The sequence below is a fragment of the Anser anser genome (assembly GCF_964211835.1).
Source record: "Anser anser genome assembly, contig: SUPER_W_unloc_7, whole genome shotgun sequence".
Taxonomy (NCBI): Eukaryota; Metazoa; Chordata; class Aves; order Anseriformes; family Anatidae; genus Anser; species Anser anser.
The window spans coordinates 580,315-602,860 of NW_028154225.1; the positions used below are offsets into that span (position 1 = coordinate 580,315).

The following is a 22,546-nucleotide window of genomic DNA, read 5'->3' on the forward strand; positions in this document are numbered from 1 at the left end:
CCACGGTTTTGGGAGAGGGGCCATATAAACTGTCGTTAACACTCAGCAAATGGGATTACAGGAGTTTGTACCCTTAGGGCAATGTGGGAGGGCAGAGCCCTGTAGGAAATTAGCCCAGTACTTTTAATGATAACCAAGGAAGGAGTGTGTTTAGCTGTGGCCATCGTGTTTGCCATCACAGTCATTGCTCATCTGTATCCCCACCCTTTCTTTGGGAAAAGAGTCTCCTCTGAGGTGCTCACCACCGAATCACGCTGCAGCTCCACGTTCAGCCTTTGCTGGCAATGTACATTTATGGCATACTCCCCTGTCCTGGTTCCAGTTAGGACAGAGTTAATTTTCCCTCATAGTAGCTGGTAGGGTGCTATGTTTTGGATTAGGATGAGAAGAGCGCTGATAACGTGCTGATGTTTTAATTGTTGCAGAGCAGTGCTTACACCAGGCCAAGGACTTTTCGGCTTCTCGCTCTGTCCTGCCAGCGAGCAGGCTGGGGGTGCAGCAGGAGCTGGGAGGGGACAGACCCAGGACAGCTGACCCAAACTGGCCAAAGGGGTATTCCATACCATCTGACGTCATGCTAAACAATATATAGGGGTGGCTGGCCGGGGTGGGGGGTCCGGCTGCTCGGGGATAGGCTGGGCATCGGTCAACGGGTGGTGAGCAATTGCATTGTGCATCACTTGTTTTCTTACACATTATTATTATTAATACTATTATCATTATCACTATTATTATTATTATTGTTATTATTATATTCCTGTCTTAATAAACTGTCTTTATCTCAACTCACCGGCTTCACTTTCCCGTTTCTCTCCCCCATCCCAGAGAGGGAGGGGGGAGGGTGAGCGAACGGCTGTGTGGTGTTTAGCTGCCAGCCGGGTTAAACCACAACATCCCCAAAGATGCAGTTAATCAGGAAATCCTCCAAACCGGGACATCTCCCAAGAAACAACTTCCTATGCCTCCCATTTGATAGGCGTGTTGCGCCATGCCATGATTCATCGGGTGAGCACGTCCTATTCCCGAGGTCCCACAGCGCATCCTTCTTCCTCCATTGCTGCGGGGCCTGGCGGCGGCGAAGCCCGAAGAGCTGTGCTCCTGGGGTGGCTGGAAACACAGGCACCTTTGCCAAACCAACAGCTGAATTTAGACTGAAGAAGCATCCTTGGAGGTGGCCAGAAGCCACGTGTGCTGTGCCATGCATGCTGCGTGATGGGAGAGCCACCACATCGCAGGGCTGTAACGACTAAGCCACCTTTTGCCTTGGGCTTGGAGCATGGTGTGAAATCGTTGCGCTTTCTATTCAGTTGGCTTTGAGTCCTGATAAAAAAGGAGCACTGACTGATTCCTTATTCAGAAGCAGCTAATATTGTGAACACCTTCCAGGAAAAATGAATAGTTTGCAATTTGAAGGAACAGATTTATCACTTAAATTTTAACAGAGAGGAAATCATTTACAGGCCCCTTCCTGCCATTGTTTGGTATTCTTTCATGGCTTCCAAATCAGGTCAAGGCTTTAGGTTGTGCCACAGCCCTCTTCTTTCAAGAGGTAGAAAATTCCCCTCATGTCAGAGGAGAGTGGATGGCAGGCCACTGTTATGGGAATTCCTGGAAGGGGAAGAGATACCGGCAAGTGGTGTCCCAGCAGCTGGCTTTGCTCAAAGTGCCCCTGGTGCCGACAAACACCGGCTGCAGAGGTGATGGGGACATCTCTGGTGGGGTATGTCCCCAACCGCTCATCCCACGCAGGCACCGCCTGGTCCATACCTTGCAGCCTGACCCTGAACATGCTCAGCGTTGGCTGAACATATTTAAATAAATAGATCCATGTAGTCCCAGGCTTTCCAGGCCTGCAGCGAATAACCCGTCATATAGGTGGATGGAAACCTTATCAGGATATGTTATGAGTTTCTGGGCTGGTTTCTGTGGATCATTTCTGGAGCTGCAATATTTGTTTAGCTTTTGGCCCTGCCTTCAGCCACAGTATTTCTGTCGCTGCTGTTGCAGAGGCAGTGTCTTCAGTGCTGCCATAAACCCAGCCCTGCCCGTCACTTCCCACTGCCTCCGAAAATAAATCTCACCCTGAACTTTGGGTGTAATAAAACAGAGCAAAGCTTCCGGCGTCTACTGGCGGCCTAACAACCTGTTTGTTCAGCTCAGGCCTTCTGCCACCATTTGCTTAAGATAAGCAGGGGTGGAGATGTTTCTTGAGGGCACAAAGGCTTTTGAGATAAAGCTCTTATGGACCAGTACTGCAGTATGGCCAAATCATTTATTTTACTTCTCCCATCACCCCAGCCTTGGTTGTTTCCATCTGTCCCACTGCTTTTTCTCAATCTGCTTGTTCTGGGTTTCAGTTTCCCTTTTGGGTCACCTTTGCCTACTTGACTGTCTCAGGGCTGCGAGCATCTTGTTCGGTGGCTGTAGCAGAGGCTGATGGCATGGGTAGCGGTGAAGAAGGGCATTTTACAGAGTGAGGTTTGGCATCCAAGGGTCAGGCTGCATTAGGCGGACATCAGCAACATGAGATGAAATGATGAACACCAGACTTTCATATGCCCATAGATTTTTACTGAGTCTTTGTGGAATGCCCTTAAACTTGGCCTTCTGATTTCATAGAATCATAGAATATCCTGAGTTGGAAGGGACCCTTAAGGATCATCAAGTCCAACTCCTGGCACCGCACAGGTCTACCCAAAAGTTCAGACCATGTGACTAAGTGCACAGTCCAATCTCTTCTTAAATTCAGACAGGCTTGGTGCAGTGACCACTTCCCTGGGGAGCCTGTTCCAGTGTGCAACCACCCTCTCTGTGAAGAACCCCCTCCTGATGTCGAGCCTAAATTTCCCCTGCCTCAGCTTAACCCCGTTCCCGCGGGTCCTGTCACTGGTGTTAATGGAGAAAAGGTCTCCTGCCTCTCGACACCCCCTTACGAGGAAGTTGTAGACTGTGATGAGGTCTCCCCTCAGCCTCCTCTTCTCCAGGCTGAACAGGCCCAGTGACCTCAGCCGTTCCTCGTACGTCTTCCCCTCCAGGCCTTTCACCATCTTCGTAGCCCTCCTCTGGACACTCTCCAACAGTTTAATGTCCTTTTTGTACTGTGGTGCCCAGAACTGCACACAGTACTCGAGGTGAGGCCGCACCAGTGCAGAGTAGAGCGGGACAATCACCTCCCTTGACCTACTAGCGATGCCGTGCTTGATGCATCCCAGGACACGGTTGGCCCTCCTGGCCGCCAGGGCACACTGCTTTATGGTAGCATTTATGGTAGCATTTATGGTAGGATTTACTGTCACCTGTAAAAAGAGACAAAGCTGGTGCTCCAACTTCCTCAGTTGGTGCTGCTGCAGAGGAGGCACTAGAAAAACAGCACAAAAGCTCCGGCAAGGAGCAGGGTCGCTCTAAAACTCCCCATTTCCCTGCATTTCACTGGCCATGCCCCTCTTCCTCGTGTCCCTCCCAGCACCCAGCAGGCTAGGTGAGAGACAGAGGCTCTGGGGTTGCTGCAGAGTGCCAACGAGACATTGAAAGGTTTTTGTTTTTTCATTCATTAAAGTTTCATGTCAATGGGCCTGGGGCAGCACAGAGGGGGCTGCCGCCTTTCTGAATTCCCATGGGTGGGTGGACAGGGCTGAGGATCCGACAGAGGTGCTCAGCAAGGCTTCAGCCACACCGTGACCTTGCTGAGCATCCCTGCCGCAGCAGAGCTCCTCTCCGGCTCCATCTGCCCTGCGAGCTGCTTCTTGGGGCAGCTTCCTGGGAGCAGCGACAAACCTGCCCCGCTCTGCTGCCTGCTTGCAGCAGTCAAGGTAAAGGACAGCTTTCCCTTGGCACCTGCTAGCTGGCCAGGTGACAGTCACCTAAGCTTGCCAGACACCACCACCTCTTCTCCAAGAGCTACTTTCCCAAAAACATCTGAAAAGATGTCAGCACATCAGAGCTGATCTCTAGGGGACTGGCCAGAGAGCGGGCTGGTCCTTCTCTCACAGAGCTGCTGGCCTTTCTTGTAGCAGCGCGCATGTCTGTAATTTAAATTTGACATACACATACATTAGAAGTCCCATGGGCTTCTCAGGTTCTGCTCCAAGTTTACCACCATGTAAACCACAGAGCGTTTTGCTCCAAGATTGAAAATGACCTCTATTAGCGGTACTTCTGAAGACCATGGACTACTTGTTCTTTGCTTTTCCCACACCTCTCGCTTCCAGAACCAGCAGCGCTGAAATGTTGTTTGTTATGTTCTCAAGCCACCTGTGAATAAATATCAGAATAAAACTGCTGTGGGAGAGAGACCAAATGTGATTTTACTGCCCACGAACAAGTCACAAACCCGCGTGTGAAATCCGTGGGCACCTCGGCTCACTGCTGTCTGCTGGCTCGGGCAGGAGCGAAGAGCATCCCTCTGGTGTACTTGGAGACCCATTGCAGGGCACAAGGTGGTCCTCTGCCCGGCAAAGCATATCCCTTTGGTTCTGCTTGGGGATTTCAGCTTCATAGAGAGCCAGCCTGCTGAAAAATGGAAGAGCTGTGTTTCAGATCCCCGTTGTCCTCAGTGAATTAACTCTGCTAAAGGCACTTCCAGCGCCGCGCTGCGTGACCTGCAGTGGGGAGCAGCCTCCAGACAAATCAAAGAGCCATGTCATAAATACATTTACTGTGCCCTTGGGACTCTGGCCTGCACCCACCCACCCAGCGCCCTCGACTTGTCCAGGCACTTCGCCCTTCTTGGGAGTTGCTGATATTTCCTTTTACATCAGCTTGCTGCACAAAAAAGTCGACTTTTCTCCCTTCCAAATTTAGCTTTGCTTAGGCACCAAAATAGACAAGAGTAGGAACTAGTGACAGTTTTTTTCCAAAACATTGTCTGATGGCTAGGACTAAGGAAGGGAACCACTCGGCCGGAGAAGGGAGATGCTTGCTTCTCCTAGCAGGGACGCTGAGTTCTGCTCAGGCACGGGCAGCGGCCAGGCGTGCTCCTTGGGTTAGGAGCTGTGTTCCCATGCTGTTAACCCATCTCTCACAGCTGGGTTGTCTGTTCTGGAGGACAGAGGGCTGAGGAGGAGCAGCGGTGTGCTGCGAGGACGCCACGCAGCAGTGCACGGCTCTGCCTATGGGCATGGGCAGGACTAGAGCTCCCGACACTTAATGAAGGCTTCGCTCATGGGAAATCAGTACTTTAGGTGCTTGTGCTCTGCAGAGATGGTTTCGTTTTTCAGGGTAATTGTATTTGCACATGTTTTTGCAATGCAGCTTAAATTCTTCAAAATACCCCAAGCTTTAGCCTGCTGTGGTAGTACAACATTTGGAAATGGTCTCACTGAGTATTGTGCTAATTTTAGCCTTGTTTCCTAACCTAGTACAGCTGATGCGATTGGGCTGTGTGTCTGCTCCCTCCCTTCCTTTTCCCATTAGCTTTGGTACCCATTGGCCAATTGCAAGCGAATTTTCGGAGGACCAGATCTCAGAGAGATTAAGCTCCTCCTGTGCAATTGGTGAACAAGAAGCGATCAAATAGGTGAGAAGGCCTCAGACTGCAGCCCCAGTAATGAAAAAGCCTCAGTATAATTTCAAACTGCTTGACCTCAAAGATCTCCAGGCTCGTTTCAGTGGTGTCCAGGCTCTTTGTGGCAGTGCCCAGGGCCAGGCCCAGAGGCCTGTAGCAGAGCCCTGGCGGCTCCCCCTGCCTTCCAGGCCACACTTCTGTGCTGGGCGGGTGCCGCAGCCCTGGCCCATGCTGCCCAGAGGGGCTGGGGGCTCCTCAGGGAGGTCTCTGTGGTTCTGTGGTGCCATCCAGAATTAACCATAAGGTGTTTGGCTGCAGGAAAAGCCCAGTCAAACCCAGTTAACCAAATGATAATCCCACTGCAGCCCGGGCAGAGCAGGCCTCCAGCTTTTGCTGTCCCCAGCCTACCTCTCCTTAGTCAAGGCTGGGCTGTGGCAAGGTGCAGGGAGTGTGAGGAGAGCTCTTTATGGTGCGGGGTGATTCTCTCTGGAAGAGTAGAAGTGAAAAAGAAAGTTAGGAGGGAAACCACCTTCCCAAAAAACACACTTCAACCCTGCTGGCAAAGCAAGGCTGAAATGGGGGCAGGCTAGCCAGCAGCAAGACTTACCCAGGGGCTTGGTGACTTCTGCATTGCTTCAAATCTCAAAGGGTGAAGGTCTCCGAAGTGCTGTGGGTTTGCTGCAGCACCTGCGGGGTGCCTTTCTCCAGGCTGGATGGTCAGGATAAGCCCTGCTAGTCTCAGACTCTGGGATGCCTGCTCTGCTCTTTGCCATCTACAGCAACCTTTCTCCTCTGTTACATCTTCCACCAGAGGATCTCAAAATATCTGTAACCGCTACCAAAATTAACTAATTTTTAAGGCTGTCTGTGCATGGAGAGGGATTTTTTTTGCAGGCAGTATTGTCATGCCAATGTGACAAAGCTGCTGCTCGACGAGAACCCATCCCGCCCAGCCCTTGCCCTTATCTTACTGCTCCCCGTGGCCCCTTGCGCAGGCTGATTCACCACCTGCAGCTCCTGCGCGAACAGTGAGATAGATCGCTGTGGAAATAAAAGGACTAACTTTTACAAGGCTTTTATTGCCAGCCTGGGGAGTACGATGCTACATAAATAATAATCATTAAGGTTATGACAACTTCATAGTCCCTGGGAAATAAATAACACTTTGCACTTGCATAGTGCCTTTTGTCCAGGAGCCTCGAATCCCTTTGCTGACATTAATGAAGCCTCATGATGCCCATAGCAGGATGGTAAATACAGCACCCCTCTAAGCAGACAAACATCCCAAGTCGGAGCCAGGTAACCTTGCACCTTCAGTGGAGAGAGGAAGAGTAGAAGTGGAGAAGAAAGTTTTGATTGGGTTTGAGGTATTGTCCTGGTTTGTGTTTTGTAAGGATGTATAGATGGAAACATTTTCTTCAATCAGCCTCACACACTGGGCACACAGCTCTGTCTCACTCTGAGCACCTACATATTGATGCCTCCTGTATCTTGGAATTGATGGTTGCTTTTCCCTCTGTTACAGGGTTACCATCCATTGCCTCATGAAGCTGAAATCGCACACACCAAAAAGCTGTTCAGAAGGAGGAAAAATGACCGGAGGTAGGTGAAACCTCTCTTTAATGGTTTTTTTTTTTTTTTTTTTAGCCTTCTCTTCTTCATTGCACATCTTCCCCCACTGTCTCATGGAGTGTCTTTGAACAATATTGCTGTTTAGCAGCTGTCACCATTGAATTAATGCAAAAACTGTTATTGGAGCGCTAATGTCCTGAAAATGCTGTCTGTCTCCCTCCAGTTTGTCTTTGAAATTTGGGGTATGTCTTGTGTTGCTCCAGACCTCCTCTTCCTCTTAAATATTCCAGCATAGCCAGATCCCTCCACTTTCATTAGAAGAGGCAGCTGGCAAGACATTATCTGTAAAGGCTTTGAGTCCCTGCGACTTGCTTCCTCTCTTTCCATAGAAAAGCAAAATTTGCTGACTTTCAGGGTTTGCTGCAAAATGGGTTGAGAGGGGTTTGCAGCAAGCCTCAGATGCCGTTCTGCGTGAACAAGGGGATGTGCTAAATAGGCAGGCAGCTGAGTTCCTGTGGCATTGGTGGTTTCATTCCATTTAGTTAATTTAATTGGGTAAATTGTATATTTAATTGTGTAAATTGCATATTTAATTATATGAGGGCATCTAGAGTCCTTGATAGGAATCGTGACTATGGTTAAATGTGAAAATAAGCTGTGAATAAAGGAATCAGTTACACATGCAGCTTTTTTCTTCTGCTGTGGCAGAGACAACAAAGCCAGGGCAGTAAAGCATTTCTAAAACCAGGAGTTTGCAGGATTGGTGTTATTGAACAGGAGGAGGAGAGGCCAGTGGTTTCTCAGAGCCTCAGTTGCAATGCCTCGTTGTGGCCTCATTTTGGGGGGGAAGTCTTGCAGAGACTGCAATGGCAGGCAGGATGTGTCCCCAAATCTCTAAGCAGATGACTCGAGCCACTGCTCCTCAACTTGCTAACAGCCTGCAAGGAGCCATGGTGCAGTTACCTCTGTGCTTGGGTTGTTTTCCCTCAATTTTACAGAGCAACTGATAAAAGCTTGCTCGGACAGCCCAGAAATTGTCTGTGGGCAGCGAGCAAGTCTTACAAAGGGTCCTCCAATGCATCCTCTGGGGCTCCAGCAAAACTCTGTTTTCCAATTTAACGTGTCATTTCTGCAATTCGGATGGTTATGGCGTAGCATTTCATCATCAGCTTCTGTCTGGTTTTGCTTGCTCTCATGTCGCCATCAAGGGCTTTACAGTTTCTTCGGTTTAAGTACAGCAGTCTTGCAGGGATAAATAGGACCGAGTGACAGAGGTGAGGGGAGTTTGAGTAATCCCTTACAGTACTGGTGTGCTGCTGCTGTGAGCTGGCAGTTGCAAGCCAGGAGGAAAACCAGACCAGTCTGCAGCTAGCAGTCACTGGGGCTCCCTCCTTTTTTCACCATACACAATTTAAAAGACAGTTTTGTGATTTAAGGGAAAAAAAGAAAAAAGAAAAGAAAAGAAAAGAAAAGAAAAGAAAAGAAAAGAAAAGAAAAGAAAAGAAAAGAAAAGAAAAGAAAAGAAAAGAAAAGAAAAGAAAAGAAAAGAAAAGAAAAGAAAAGAAAAGAAAAGAAAAGAAAAGAAAAGAAAAGAAAAGAAAAGAAAAGAAAGAAAGAAAGAGAAAGAAAAAGAAAGAAAGAAAGAAAGAAAGAAAGAAAGAAAGAAAGAAAGAAAGAAAAAGAAAGAAAGAAAGAAAAAGAAAGAAAGAAAGAAAGAAAGAAAAAGAAAGAAAGAAAGAAAGAAAGAAAGAAAGAAAGAAAGAAAGAAAGAAAGAAAGAAAGAAAGAAAGAAAGGAGTCTTGTTTGTGCTTGGTTGCAGCCTTGTGATCACAGAAAGGGGATTAAAGCCACACTGAAGTCTGCTGGTGTTGCAAGAGGGATCTGGGTGGGCTTCATCCCTGTGCTGTGCTGGAGCCCTGAGCACCCCAGAAATGGCAGCAGAGGCTGGGGCTTGCTGCTCCCAGCCTGAGTCACCAGCTCAAACCTTTTGTCAGCAGAGTTTCTGATAAAACAAGGATTTAAAATTATAGGTGATTTTTCCCATTAGAAATTAAAAAAAAAAAAAAAAAAAAAGCTTTTCTAACTCAGTCTTAGGAAGAGCTGCATTTATGCCCTTGGCTGTGCACATGCGAACACAGCTCTCTCTTTGCATGTTTCACATTACACGAGTACTCTTTCCATGGGATGCAAGCTTCATTTGTTGCATAAGATAGAAAGAGTGGATTAAAGGTGTTAAAACAGGCTTTGACTTACACAGTTAAGGAGCACTGACTCTGATCTGTTTGACACATTTTCAGTAACAGCGATAAGTCAGCCACATCTGGTGCGGGGCTTGATTGCATGAGGTCTTGTAAAAGCGTGCGGGGGGGGGCAAAGAGCTTGTAAGCAGGGAAGCAGACCAGGAATTGCTCTCCCCACCTTACATGGCAGAAATCCCACACCCCATGTTTTCTCCATCAGTTTGGACTCACGAGGTGTGTCACCTTCTGTGTTGGATGGGAGCGACGGAGGGAACCGCTGCTTAATGGGATCGTTGAAGGAGCACAGTGGAGACACGTTTTTTGTAGATGCCCCTGTGAGCAAGTGCTGAGTACCAATGAGGTTTTACTGTCCCAGATGCTAACCCACTGTTTGCTACCACAAGACCCACCTTACGCAGACAACACTAAAGGCAATTATGGTTTGGCGTCCCATAGGAGTGGGATACAGAGCACAGCAGACCCATTTCTCGAGTCCTCTAGTCCTCTCCTCCATCCCATCTCAACCTGCTGCTTCTCTGCTAGTGACTTGTTTCCCTGGGAAGGTGGGCTCTGAGTTGTGCCCACTGGTTTTCAAAAAGCTCCCAAAACCACCACTTCTTAAGTACCTACTGTGGTGGTTTTACTCAGGTGGGCAGCCGAGTTCCACCACGGCTGCTCTCTCACTCCCCCCTCCTCAAAGAGGAAGGGGGAGAAAATACAACACAAAGAGCTCGAGGTTTCAGATCAGAATGATTTAATTAAAGGGAAAGGGAATGGAAAAAAAAACAACAAAAAACAACCAAGGCTGCGCGGAAGCACAGAGAGAAAGGGAAAAAAAAAAGTTATTCTCTACTTCCCATCAACAAGAGATGTTCGGCCACATCCTGGGAAGCAGGGCCTCAAAACGCGTAACGGTTGTTCAGGAAGACAGCCCCCTCCCCCCTGAGAGCCCCCCTTTTATTGCTGAGTGTGACATCAGGTGTTATGGAATATTCCTTTGGTTGGTTTAGGTCAGCTGCCCTGGCGATGTCCCCTCCCCATCACTTGCCCACCCCCAGCCTGCTGGTTCTTGGGGGCTTGGAGGGAGTCCTGATGCTGTGCCAGCACCATGCAACAATAGACACAACACTGGAGTGATACCAGTGCTGTTCCAGCTACAGAGCACAGCACTGTGTGGGCTGCTGCAGGGAAAGGTGACTCCATCCCAGACAGACCCAGCACACCTACCAAAGCATTGCAAGTCAACTTGCTGCTGCACAGGGTTTTTCCGGTCTCTGTGGCCTCCTAGGATGATGTGTTTGGGGATGGAGGTCCAGTTGGCCAAACGCCATGGCCCTGAGGCTCATTCACAGAAGTTTGTGTTACGCCGCTTGGGCCAGTGTTAAAGGAGTGGTACAAAACCTTGCCTGGTCTGGTTAGGATACACAAGGAATACATGGGTTTGTGGGGGGTTCTCTCAAAGCAGGGTTAAGACAGGTGAGTTTGTACCTGCTTCTTGGTCTCCTGATTAATGGGGTGCTGCAATTGTTCTGTGTCACCTAAGGACCAGGAAAAGATTGCTGGGGAACTCTTAAAAAGTTTGCACCGTTGTAATCACACTGGTTCAATCCCATCTTGTTCGATTCAAAGGTCAGATCAGGTTGATTTCCTTAGTGGAAGGAAATCCTCATGTGTGCATAGATGCTGGCAGGTATCTCACAGGGCTTTTGGTAGCCAGTCTAGAGGAAAGGACAGGAGAGAATTACAGAGGGGAACACAACCCCATGGCTTGGAGAGGATGGAGTAAAAGCCTCAGAGTTAATCAGTCTCCTATTTCCAAAAGGCATCCAAGTTCCTATTTTCAAAATAAGTGTGGATCCTTTGTGCTTCCTCCGTACGCAGCATGGGAGTGTCTCAGGTCTTTGGGATGACCAGAGCAATGAGGGGCTGTTCTGCAGGGACCTGCCTTGGAGTCCTTGGAGGACTGTCACCCGCAGCAGTGGCTTCTCCTCTCAGATGGAGGAGAATTTCTGCCATCCTTCAGAGAGCCCTTGCGTGGGGGTAAGGAGCTGGAACAGAGGCTCAGCCCCTTTTGGCTGATACATGAAGCAAAGGGGTGGGAGCTTTCCCCATCTCTCCTCAGCATGCCCCAAATACCGATTGCTTTGATAACAGGATTACAGAAATGTCCCCAAGTTTTCTCTTGCACTGTCCCAGTTTGCTTCCTACCGTTAACTTGGCTTTCCACTTAAATGATCAGGAAAAAGCAGTCTGGCTTTTTTTTTCTTTTCTTTTTTGTTTTGTTTTGTTTTGTTTTAATGAGATTCAGAGCTGGGGGAGGCAGAAATATCCTCCTTCCCTGGAGAGCCGCGGGTGGCTGTCAGGGACAGTTTCCTCTTCCTGAAGCACAAGGGTTGTGTAAGCACTGCTGACCCCTCCTGCTTGTGCCCACACCGAAAACAGGGTCATCTGGGGTGACTGCAGCAGGGCGGACGCCCCTGCCCTGCCTCTCCACTCACAGTCCAAAGCCCCATTACACCAATCTGGGTCTCCTCCGTGGCCACCGCTTCGCTAACGGACATCCCAAGGGCTTGTCCACGTGGCCCCGGCCGGGGTCTTGTGCTGGGGCGAGTGTGGTCCTACATGGGGGACAGCCCAAAGGATGGTCACTGCAGGCTCGGGGCCAGGCAGGGAGCATCCCAGATCCACTGGCGGCTCTGCAGAGGAGCATAAGCAAGCTGATATATTTCTTTTCCCATTATATTTGATTTTACAGACCTTCAGGGACTCTCAACCACCTACAGTGATTAGTTCAACTGATTAAGCTTCTTTTCCTCTTGTGGCAAACTCCCTTTGTGAAGGGTTTTCAATAGCCACACTGCCCGGGACATTTGTTCCTGTACAATTTCCTTTCAAAACACCATAAAGGGTACTCCACCACTTTACCCTGCAATAAAATATTACAGGAATCAGCTCTGCCCAATTCAGTCTGCAGGGGCAAAATCTCCCCATTTTCCTGCCCATTTTGCCCCATTTGCAAGGGCAAAATCTCCCCATGTGGGGAGGAGGTACGGTGGGATGAGAGTAGCAGGACTGCACAATGCTGGAGCAAGGTGGAGCCTTCAGCAGGGGGGATCTGAGGTAAGGAGAGGTAAAGCAGAAGTTTTCTGCTTGGTTTTTTTTTGTTGTTGTTTGTTCATAAGAGGATCCAGGGTCACCTAGGGAAGCGAACAACAGACTTAAAGCTCAGAGAAGGAAAGAAATGCTTCCTCGCATATCTCTGGTTGTGCAGCCTTGCCAGGCAGACTGGAGAGGATGTGGATGCTCTCGAGGTACCCAGGGTACGTGGCGCAGGGGGAGAAGGGCTGTTCCTGCTGAAAACACACATCGCCATGGAAAGCAAGCAGCTGAAAACTGGCCATCTAATAAAGACTGGAAATCAGAGGAAGATCTGCTTTGATTGCCACCAAGGGGGTAACAGGAGTAAGGAACTGAATGGGGTTGCAATGCACAAGGTCCTCCCATGTTTGTAGTTACCCCAGTACCTTCCTTTCTCACCAGGCTACCAGGTAGATTCATACAAAGAGAGGGTGTCACTGGGACCTGGTTGGCCCATGGGCAAGGCAGTGATGGAGCAGGATGGAGATGCTATCAGGAGGAGCCAAGCAGGAGCCCCTTCCTCCTGGCAGAGCAGCACTGGTGAGACACGCTGGCATTGCCCGGCCCCGCTGCCCTTCCTTCCAGGCATCAAGGAGAAGGCTCTGCCAGGGCTCACAGCGCTGGCACCCCTCTCCCAGGAGGAGGGAGCTGAGAACAAAGACCTCACCGGGCTCCCCATTGAAGGAGCGGCCCCTGAATGATCAAAAAGCCAGCTTGTGATGACCCGCGGGCATCCGCTGCAGGTGACTCAGCCATGGGTGGAGCTGCTGGAGCTGCACTGCAGCTTCTCGTCAAGAGGGACCTCTCAGAGCTGAGCTCTGGAGGTGGTTTGGCTCCTGGGGAGCCCCTCGCTGCCCTTGCAGCATGCTCTGGGTTCAGTGAGTGGGACACGCAGGAGGACTGTGGTGGTCCAATGCTATCCCTGTGCAGCAATCCCAGCAGAAGGTCGAATAGCTCCGCAGAAGCCATCTGAAGATCAACTGAGTTTGTATCTAGCATCAGGCCTGGACAGGCTCATCTAAGAGCCGCTTGCCTGGCCCAGTACTGTCCCCAGAGCAGCATGTGTGGAGTTTTTCCATCACCCAAGTGGTCCGTTTAAAACAGCAGCATCAGTGAGTGGAGCAGTTGGTGTTTAGCATTGGTAGGGAAGTTTGCTTTGACTGTCACCTGCGCCTCGGTCTGCGGTGGGGTGGCAGGGGGTTTCCACCCAGCTGCTCTGCTCCTGCCGCTGCGGCCAGCACTAAGCCCTTAGGTGCTGAGCAAGTCAGGAGAGTGTGTCCAGCCCTGAGGCACCCCCGAAGGCAGATGGTGCGGCTGCAGTCCTGCTGGAAAACGCGCCATGCAAGGCAATACCACATCTACAGCTCCTTCCCCAATGGTAACGACTACAAGGGTTTGCATTTCATGCAATACAGGGAAAATGCATTCCTGTAAATATTGGAGCACTCTGTGAGCTCAAGAGTAGCCTAAAGAGTAAAAAAAAAAACATTTGTGAGTTCAAGAGGACACTTGACATGAGCAGGGCTGGGAGATTCACATATATATACTCCATCATCCTTGTGTGCCTAGCTAAAGGCATGGTACAAAAGGGTTAAAAGATACTCATCTAAGCAAATTTAATCCTTTCCTTTCATTGTTCCTTCTTTTTAATGCCAGGAGGCAGTGGCAGGAGAGAGACGGGTGTGTTTCCCAGCTGCAGGGTTGCCGCCTCTCTATTGAGAGTGGCTTTGTCATTACATAAAAACTGTACAACACAAGACTTCTTATTCTTTTTTTTTTATGATCTTGGTGACTGACATGACCCCTGTCCTGCAGACTAAATTTAATATGAATTGCCAAGCTGCCAGTAGACTTTATGGCATCAGGAGGCTTTTGCAGGTTGTTTTTCTCCATCTCTGCAGCTGATTGAAAGACTTACATGCCACTGACAGAACATTTTACTGTTATGAAAGCTCAACAGCAATGTAATGGCCTGCTGGATAAGCTCAAGGTTTTATGATGTTACTTCCTAGGAAGCAAAATAATTGCTCCAGCAAAAAAATCCAGGAGAACTTCAGTGGGTGTCTGAGGTGGAGGGACACCTGCTTTCATCAAAGCTTAGTATTTTTAAGCATATTTCTCCCATGTGGCAGCAGGGGCTGGGCTGGTGGACAGTAAATTGTTGACTCTGACAGCTCTTCACTCTGTCCTTTTCTGCTGTTGCCTGTTCTTTAGAGCATTAGAGAATGGTGAGCAGGAGCTCATGGTGGCAGTACAGCTAGGGAGAAGGTTAGCAAAGAGACTGCTCTTGTCTCCAAGGCCCCGGGGAGGACATGGGAGACCTCATTTCAGTTCTCACTTTTACCAGAAACACCTGGGATTCACCTCCGTGATCACAGCTGCGATTTCAGATTCCAGAGCATATCATGAATTCCATGCAAGGAGCTGGCAGACACCAGTCCTTGTGAAACCTGCACCAAGGTGGATGGGAGAAAAGCACCACAGAGCATTTCCAATGATATCAGCACCGTATCTGTCCATAACTAACTTGGTCATATACAGATTGGGTGCCATGGTTCCCACTACCTGTACTGGTTGGGCTGCCACTGACTATAACGGAAGCCTCAGTCCCCACCTCCCATTTGGTCTCTGACATGGCAGACACCTAAAATTGGATGATCTGAACCCACAGTGTGTGAAGCTTGTGACCTTCTCCTCATGCCTGTATTCTCCATGCGGTACGTGGTATTTTCTCTTGCTGCTGTAAGCTGTTGGGGGAGCAGTTCTGTACTCTAAGAACACAAGCACAGGGCCCAAGGCTCTCCACCATGGCTGGACTGGTAAATTCCTGCACAAGACTGAGCAACCCTACAGTAACCCAGAGCTGCATGGAGAGAAGGGAGGATTCTCCTTCTTCTGGGCCCAAGCGGGAATGTCCAAAGGTGGCAATCGCAAGGACTTGGAGAGCCCTGAAGAGCTTTACGCTGAGACATCTTCTTGCCCCTACAAATGAAAAATGAGTCTGGCCATCTTGCAAGAACAGGTTTCCTTGCTTTATTTCACCTTCCCACGTTGACCAGAGCCAAGGAAGTCTGAAAATCAAAGAGCTGTGGGAGGAGCTGAACCAAACCACCTCACTCTGGAGGAAGCACTGGGTCGGGGATTTGTTTCTGTTCTCCCTTCAGCAAGAACAAAGACTTGAGACCGAGCATCCCATCCTCTCCCATATCATGGAGGAGAAATCTCTTCTTACCAATTAGCACCTTCTTCTAGAGTGTGTCTTCTCCACTGGTGGGCAACTGGGAGGTGGGCACACCTGAATCAGGGGTGTTCTAAGGCAGGGGATTGTCTGCGACGAGGTGGTGGCATCTCAGGTTGGGCATTGCAGGGACACTTCTGGCACTTGCATTTCGGACAATGTGTGAGCTCCCCAAACCCTTGCAGTCAGGTGGGATTTGGGGAAATGCTCATTGAGCTCTTGGATCCTCAGGTCTGCCTAAGCTCTAGTGTGAATGTATGTGCGCTTGGATTTGGTCCTAAATGTCAAGAAGAAATACATACACCTAGGTGTGTCATGGGCGCTTGAAATCGTGGGAGGGTCAGGAATGGACCCTAGAGTTGTATGGCTTGTAGTTCTGCATGTGAATTTTAAACCTATTGTCCAGTTTGTGTTTAAAGGATGATATTGCCTTTTTTTAACATGAAAATCTTCTGTCCTGTGTTCCTGACTATCTGGTTCTGAGTTCCCATACATCAGCCCCTTATCTGCTATTTAATATCTCAATAAAAAAATGCTTCTCCCTCTTGTTTAACCTCCTTATTTTTCACTTTTTACTCAGAGATACATATATAACTGCACTGTTTTAGCATCTTGTCTTGCAAAATGTTTTCTTGGTGGGATTTTACCAAGTAAAAACCTACACACTTGTTTTCACAAGCACCATATCAGCAGAAGGCTGAGATCGCAATGGCATGTCCTCTTCAGACAGGTAGTTTTTGTGCTGGGAATATTGATAAGGTTGGTAAGAAAAGTCCCAAGCATCACTCAGTAGCATGCCATGCGTGGTATTTATTTGAAAGCTCTTTGCAACAAGCTGGCAGCCCGTATTCATGCACTTTTCACGCTGTCATTAAAGTTGCACTATTTCCAGAGCTGTTCCCATGCTGTTCTATTCATGGTCAGTGCTAGTGCATGTTTCACAAATAAAAATAGTCGCAGGAATGTCACTCACCATGGATTTTAAGATTGCAAGCTATATTGGGTGAATGTGAAGGTGAACGTGTTTTACGGATGATATTAACGTGTCATTTTTAATGCTGGGAGATTTTGGAAAAGCCTTCGAAAACCCGTTCTCAGAGGTCAGCAGTACAAATCTCTCCTGCTGGGAGAGTGAATAGAAATGAGTTCATAATTACAGAGTATAGAACTGATGCGTTTGCTTTTTCACTATTTTAACTGAGGTTTTCAGAAAGGAAGAGAACTTAAAACAATAGAGAAATGTCTTTTGTTCTTACAGGGCCATTTATTGAGGGGGTTGCAGTGAGTGGAGAGGATGTTTATTAACGAAAGCAACAATATCAAGACATTATTTTAGTGCAGAATTGCTGTTCCTCACTGGAACAAAACAAAATGTTTCAGATGAACTTGCTGAAAACTGGTGTCGAGCGAAATGATTTGCAGTGCTTTTACTGTAAATAGTTTTAGAACAGGAGAAAGGGAGAGGAAGGGAAGGAGCCGAAAAGGTTGTAAAGTAATATTTCAAAGTGTAATTTAATTAGGCTTAACAGTACATGGGGCTGAACCCCTGAAGCGGTGTCTGGAAATCAGGTTTCTATCCTCCTCCGTGCCCTCCTGGGAGCTGGTGGAGAGACACGGAACCACCGAGGAGGCTCTCCTTGGAGACACAGAGGAAGCATCCCAAGCCCACGAGGGATGTCCTGGCCACCCACACCGAGGAGCTAAGCCAGCCTGGTGGTGCGTGTCTGTGGGACAGCCCTTCTCTTCAGCAAATTTAGGACCAATGATTCCTTATTTTTAAGGACAGAAGTAAGTCTCTGTCTGCACTGATGGGAGGCGGTACGAGCATCTGGCTAAATCACATTATTAAGAGTGCAATGATACAAGCAAGAGCAATAAATGCCTCTAGCAGCCGGAAGCACCTAAGGGTGCTGTTAAATCAGCAGGCTCTGTCCTGCTGAACATTTAGAAACTTTGAAGCAGCGGGGAAGGACAGGCCCCGTGTCCAGGAACACCCGTGCTGAAGGCGCAATTCAGAAAGAAGTTGGGGAAGCTGCATGGCCGAAGCCCCACATCTTGGAGAACCACATGAAGAAACCTTCATGGAGGTGCTGGATCTTCGAGGCAGGGGTCCTCCAGGATGCAGAGGTTGTACGCAGAAAGGTAGCGAGGCAGCAGCCAGCGATAACTGCACACCTGCCTCGGAAAGCTGGGCCATGCCGGGGCTGTGGACGAGCCATGCATCAGCCGAGGTGTTAGTTACAGGCAATTTAGAGACAGATCATCGATTCATTCATTGTGATTGTCCGCAACATCGCTATGAGTTATTACACTAAATTAATTCTCTGAACTGCAGGTCCCCAGAGGGCAATATTGTCTCGGCCATTTGTTCCTAAAAGGGCTCAGCTGGGTGATTGTGTTACTGCAGCTTAATGAATGGCCGCATATGAGCTGGTCGCTGGTAATTGCCTGCGCTCCTGGCTGTAGGCGCAGAGTGCATTACACTGAAAATCCTGCACCCAGCCCTGAGATGGCTGGCCTTCTCGGACGTGTGCCACAGGCCAGGCATGTGCCTTGCACATCAGCACTTTCCTGTTTGCAATCACCTGAGCAAAGGTGGTGGTGGGCTGGAGCCGGAGGCGAGTGCGAGCAGAAGGGGAGCTGCATTTGGTCACACCGGAGCGCCCCACTCCCTGCCCAGCACACGTCCAGGGCTGCCACCCAGCAGTGCTCTCCCATTCTCCAGGAATTTGCAGCTGGAGGACTGGCAAGGCCACGCTTGTGCCCAGTAGCTCCTCTTGGGTTTTCTTTGTGGGGTTTTGTCAGTGTGCTTTTTGGTACCCATGTGAACTTCTGATACTCACAGCTCCAATAGCCTGACTGCATATAGCACGCATACACTGTATATTATATCAATTTAACTGTGTATTATGTGAAGAAATATCTCCATTTATTCTGAACCGTCCTTTTGTTATCACGAGAGTTAGCCCCTCAAAGTGCTGTGCCTGCCTTTGCTCTCCGCTTGTACCAGCAACATGGGAGTCAGCATTCAAAACGGGTTTTACAATTTTCAAAGCGAGACCATCAACAAATTCAGCAGCGCCTGCTCTGGGATCATCCCCCTAAGCCACCTGGTCGTATCAGTGTAGGTGATGGTGTGACTTATTTAAGTTTTACCAGCCTGCCAGGAAAGTCCTCGTCCTGTGGGCAAGCAGAGTTTAACCCCTGGCCACCAGCTTCCCCCGGCACCCATCAGCACACCCTTAAAGACTGCTGGTGTCGTGTCGTGCAGCCCAAACGTAACTGTCTCCGTGAGGCTGGTTCAGCCTGCCAGCATCGAGGGAAGGAAATATAGCGGCAGGTTCCCCTGCACTAGGAAACCCATCTGCTTTCTCTTTGGTGGAGTGTTTCCAGCACGGCTACTCAGGGCTGAAAATGGTTCTGTTTTACGTGTTTTCTTTTTTTACCTGACCGTGAATGTGCAGCCGGAGAACGTTGGCCACCCTTCCCTCCTCCCTGTGAACCGTGATGAAGCTCTGCGGGGCCTCCTGACAGGGACGGTGCATGAAGGAGATGCCAGCTCGAGTTGTTTGGGCTCTTGTTGCAGAAACAGTATTTCTGTCTGACCCCAGTTAGCAACTGATGTTTGCAAAATAAAGAAGTCAAGGCACTGGAAATACTTTCCATTCCCGCTCCTGTCTCAGCCTAAAATATTAGTATTAAAAATATTGAATCTGTTACATGCAGCTAATATCTCTGCTGGCACGTAAATCACCCAGGGATTTTTCATCTCCATATTAAAAAAAAAAAAAAGTGAACTACACTCTATTTTTGGATATTTATTAACTGTTTCATTTCCATTTATTCCTGCTAGGGCCACAGCAGTCTGTCTCCAAGGGACCATCTGTGGGAAAGACAGTCCCTGGATTGATTAGGACGGTGCTGGGGTCGATAACAGGCATGAAGGTGCTGAATATCTACTCTTTCTCTGATAATGTCTTTGGCCTGATGGCCTCTAGGCATGAGTGGACAAGAGGCTTCTTTCATTTAAACTGACCTATTTTAATTAATTTTGTTGTTACGTGTCACTGCAGAGTGAAAGCAAAATCAGGAACAACCACCCACAGCAGTGTTTTTTCCCAACACAAATATCTATGCTGCTGTGAGCGGGTTTGCTCCGGTCTGGGCATGGCTTGATGATACAGGAGCTTCATCTCCTTCCCGTTCCCTTCTGCTCTCTTCCCCTCCTGTCCCTTTTTGTGGTGGCATCGCTTTTTTTTGGGGCCATTGGGGTCATTTGGGATCATTGAGGTTGGATAGGCGATTCTTCAGAAAACTGCCTTTGCTCCGCCCTTGTGTCCTTTCTGAAGCTCAATCCGTTTGCTGGGGCAGCTGGGTTGCTCAGCCTGCCCCAGCCCACAGCGGGCAACAGGTCACCCTCTCTGTGTGTGTCACTGGGGCTAACACAGGAAAAATGTATGGGGCCGTGGAGGTCTTGTCCGTTCTTAGCATCCCTCTGATGCATTTTGAAGCAAGGATGCACCCTGTGCTAGGAGAGTCCATTCCCAGTGCTCCAGATCATCCCAGTTTCCCATTTAAAATGGGATGCTGGTGCCCAAGCAGGAAGGGTTAGCACCGATGCTACACTGGAGCTGCAGAAGGTGACCCAGCTCTGTGCCTCACCCCAGGCTGCGTGTTCCCATCCAAACCCAATGGCAGCCAAACTGTGAAACCCATCCAAGAGAAAGTAAATTTTTGACACAGCTCACAAGCATTAGTGGTAGCATGAGAGAGGAGGCAGAGAGAGCAGGAGGAAACTCTTCTTTTGACAGTAGGACAGACGCATTTACATGTGCTATTTGGGAAAGTCTGCCTTAGGATTGTCACTGGGTTACAGTTAGCCAATATCCAGATCAATCCTAGCTCCCAAAGCTCCGCACTAAATGCTATAGCAACCCATATAATTTTTGTAGAAGTTTGTTAAGTGCCCGAGAAAGGCTTCTGGCACATGTAAGTCTAAAGCATCTCTGTTGCTTGGGTTGCAACAACCCAAGATCCCTGTGTCGGAAGTAATTGCTTGCCATGGACTTTGGGTCAGCTCATGTGTCTGGACAGCTGTTAGGAGATCCTGTCGGAGTTCATGTTAAATCTTGCTTTAGCTTCTAGAGGAAAGATATTTATTTCTTCACTAGAAAGAGCTGGTATAAATAGGATATGGAAAAACCTAGGATGTTTCCTTGCTGCGGGTCAAAGAGTCACAGAGGTCTGTAGGAAGACAGCTGAACAAAATGGCAGCAGGTGGGGTTCATGCGTGCCATTTAGGATGTGTCTTTAGGGACAGGACCATGGAGGGATGGAGCGGGGCTGTGTCTGGGAGCCCGTGCATCTTGGCACGGGTTTAAGTTTTATATCTCTTGGATTATCTGATCTCGGGATAACTGGTCAGCCTTGGTGTATTTTTACAGGAGGGAGCCTGGAGTCTGAGATATAAGCTCTTTTACTGCAAAGCAGTAAAAGATGAATCTATATTCATTCAACTCACATTCCTACTAGTAGGCCAGGATCCGTGTGTATTTGCGCTCAGCAGATTCTTGGGAAACATTGTGTACTGTGGTTGTGTGTTTCAGTTTTAAACTACTTCAACTGAAATGGATTAATTCCCTTGTCACTGTATTTTCCTGTGGTTTTCATGTAATTTTTGCTATAATGTTTACAGTACAGTACGAATCCAAAAACATAATTTCAAGCAATTTATGAAGAAAACAATTTCCGAGCAATTTCTACATGAAATCACTGGAGTGATTTCTACACCAGTCTGGGCAGACAGCCTTGAAGTCCGGGGGGTGTCTTCCTAGCTGGTCGCTCACTCTGTGCAACAAGGGCCTCCGTCTGGAAGTCCCTAATGATTTGTGGGAGATACAGCAAAGCGCTTAAAGTGCTGTTTTGGAGCTATCTCACATGCCATCTGTACTTGGGATGTCTTTCCCAAGCTGGTGTTTCAAAACAGCTACTTAAATTCCTCCAGAAGATTCGTTTCCATGAAGCTTAGAAGAAAATAGCTGACTCAGGCCGCCCATGCGGCCAAGCACTGCAGCATGGGAGGACTTTCTTTGGACTTCAGCAGAAGACAAGTTTGCTCTTCAATGCTTTGCTGAGTCTGCTCTGATGGACGTAGTGCTGCATCCTTTCAGCCCAACAGCACTGTCACTGCTCCCGTGGCCCAGCCTGCAGAATGGTCCCTGTGGATAGGGTGTCCACCACCGTGGTGGGAGCAGCAGTGGGGCCCGATGGTGTGAAGGGATGCTGCAGGAAGGTGCAGGGAGAAATCAGATCTCTTTCTGTGTTTGGAAAGGCCAAATCAATTGGCATCCCATAGCAGAAATAGGGCATTCCATGAGGGACCATGCCTTGCAGCAGTCCTACACCATTTTTTGACAGATTACTGCATGGGCTCCCTCTTTGAAGCCCTCCAGCACTGCCCTTTTCTTTTATGGTGGGTCTACGTATGTTGTAAGGGCCAAACAAAATCATATCTAGCAAAGAAAGACGTGATGTCCAGGCCCAAGGGAAGGCTGTCTGCTGCAACTGGGCCCCAGAACCAAGGTGGCGAAGAGAGCTGTTCCCAGGTAGGTGACTTCTCTGAAGATTTCATAATGCTCTTCCCAGCAGCCAGATGCTTTTGCTGTGAGCCTCATCAAAAACATCTCTACCCACATAACGTTTTTGTTGGCTGTGCTGGTCCTCTAGAGTTCATTGCATGTTTTCAGAGATGCGTACGTGTGAGACAAGACTCATTACAGCTCAAATGTCCAAAGATGATTGCAGAACCTGATCACCACATTTTGACAGGTGGATTTTCTGTGCTTCCAAAATGCC

General features: G+C 48.7%; 1 protein-coding gene across 5 annotated transcripts in view; it reads left to right on the forward strand.

Moving 5' to 3' along the window:
• LOC310888951 (CBP80/20-dependent translation initiation factor-like) overlaps positions 1 to 22,546 on the forward strand; it is a 147,262-nt gene that overhangs the window by 77,276 nt on the left and 47,440 nt on the right. For all 5 annotated transcript variants that reach the window (XM_083852617.1, XM_083852619.1, XM_083852618.1 and 2 more), the window contains exon 7: positions 7,029 to 7,105. In XM_083852617.1, the coding sequence (XP_083708743.1) occupies positions 7,029 to 7,105 (77 nt within the window). The remainder of the gene's footprint in view (positions 1 to 7,028; positions 7,106 to 22,546) is intronic.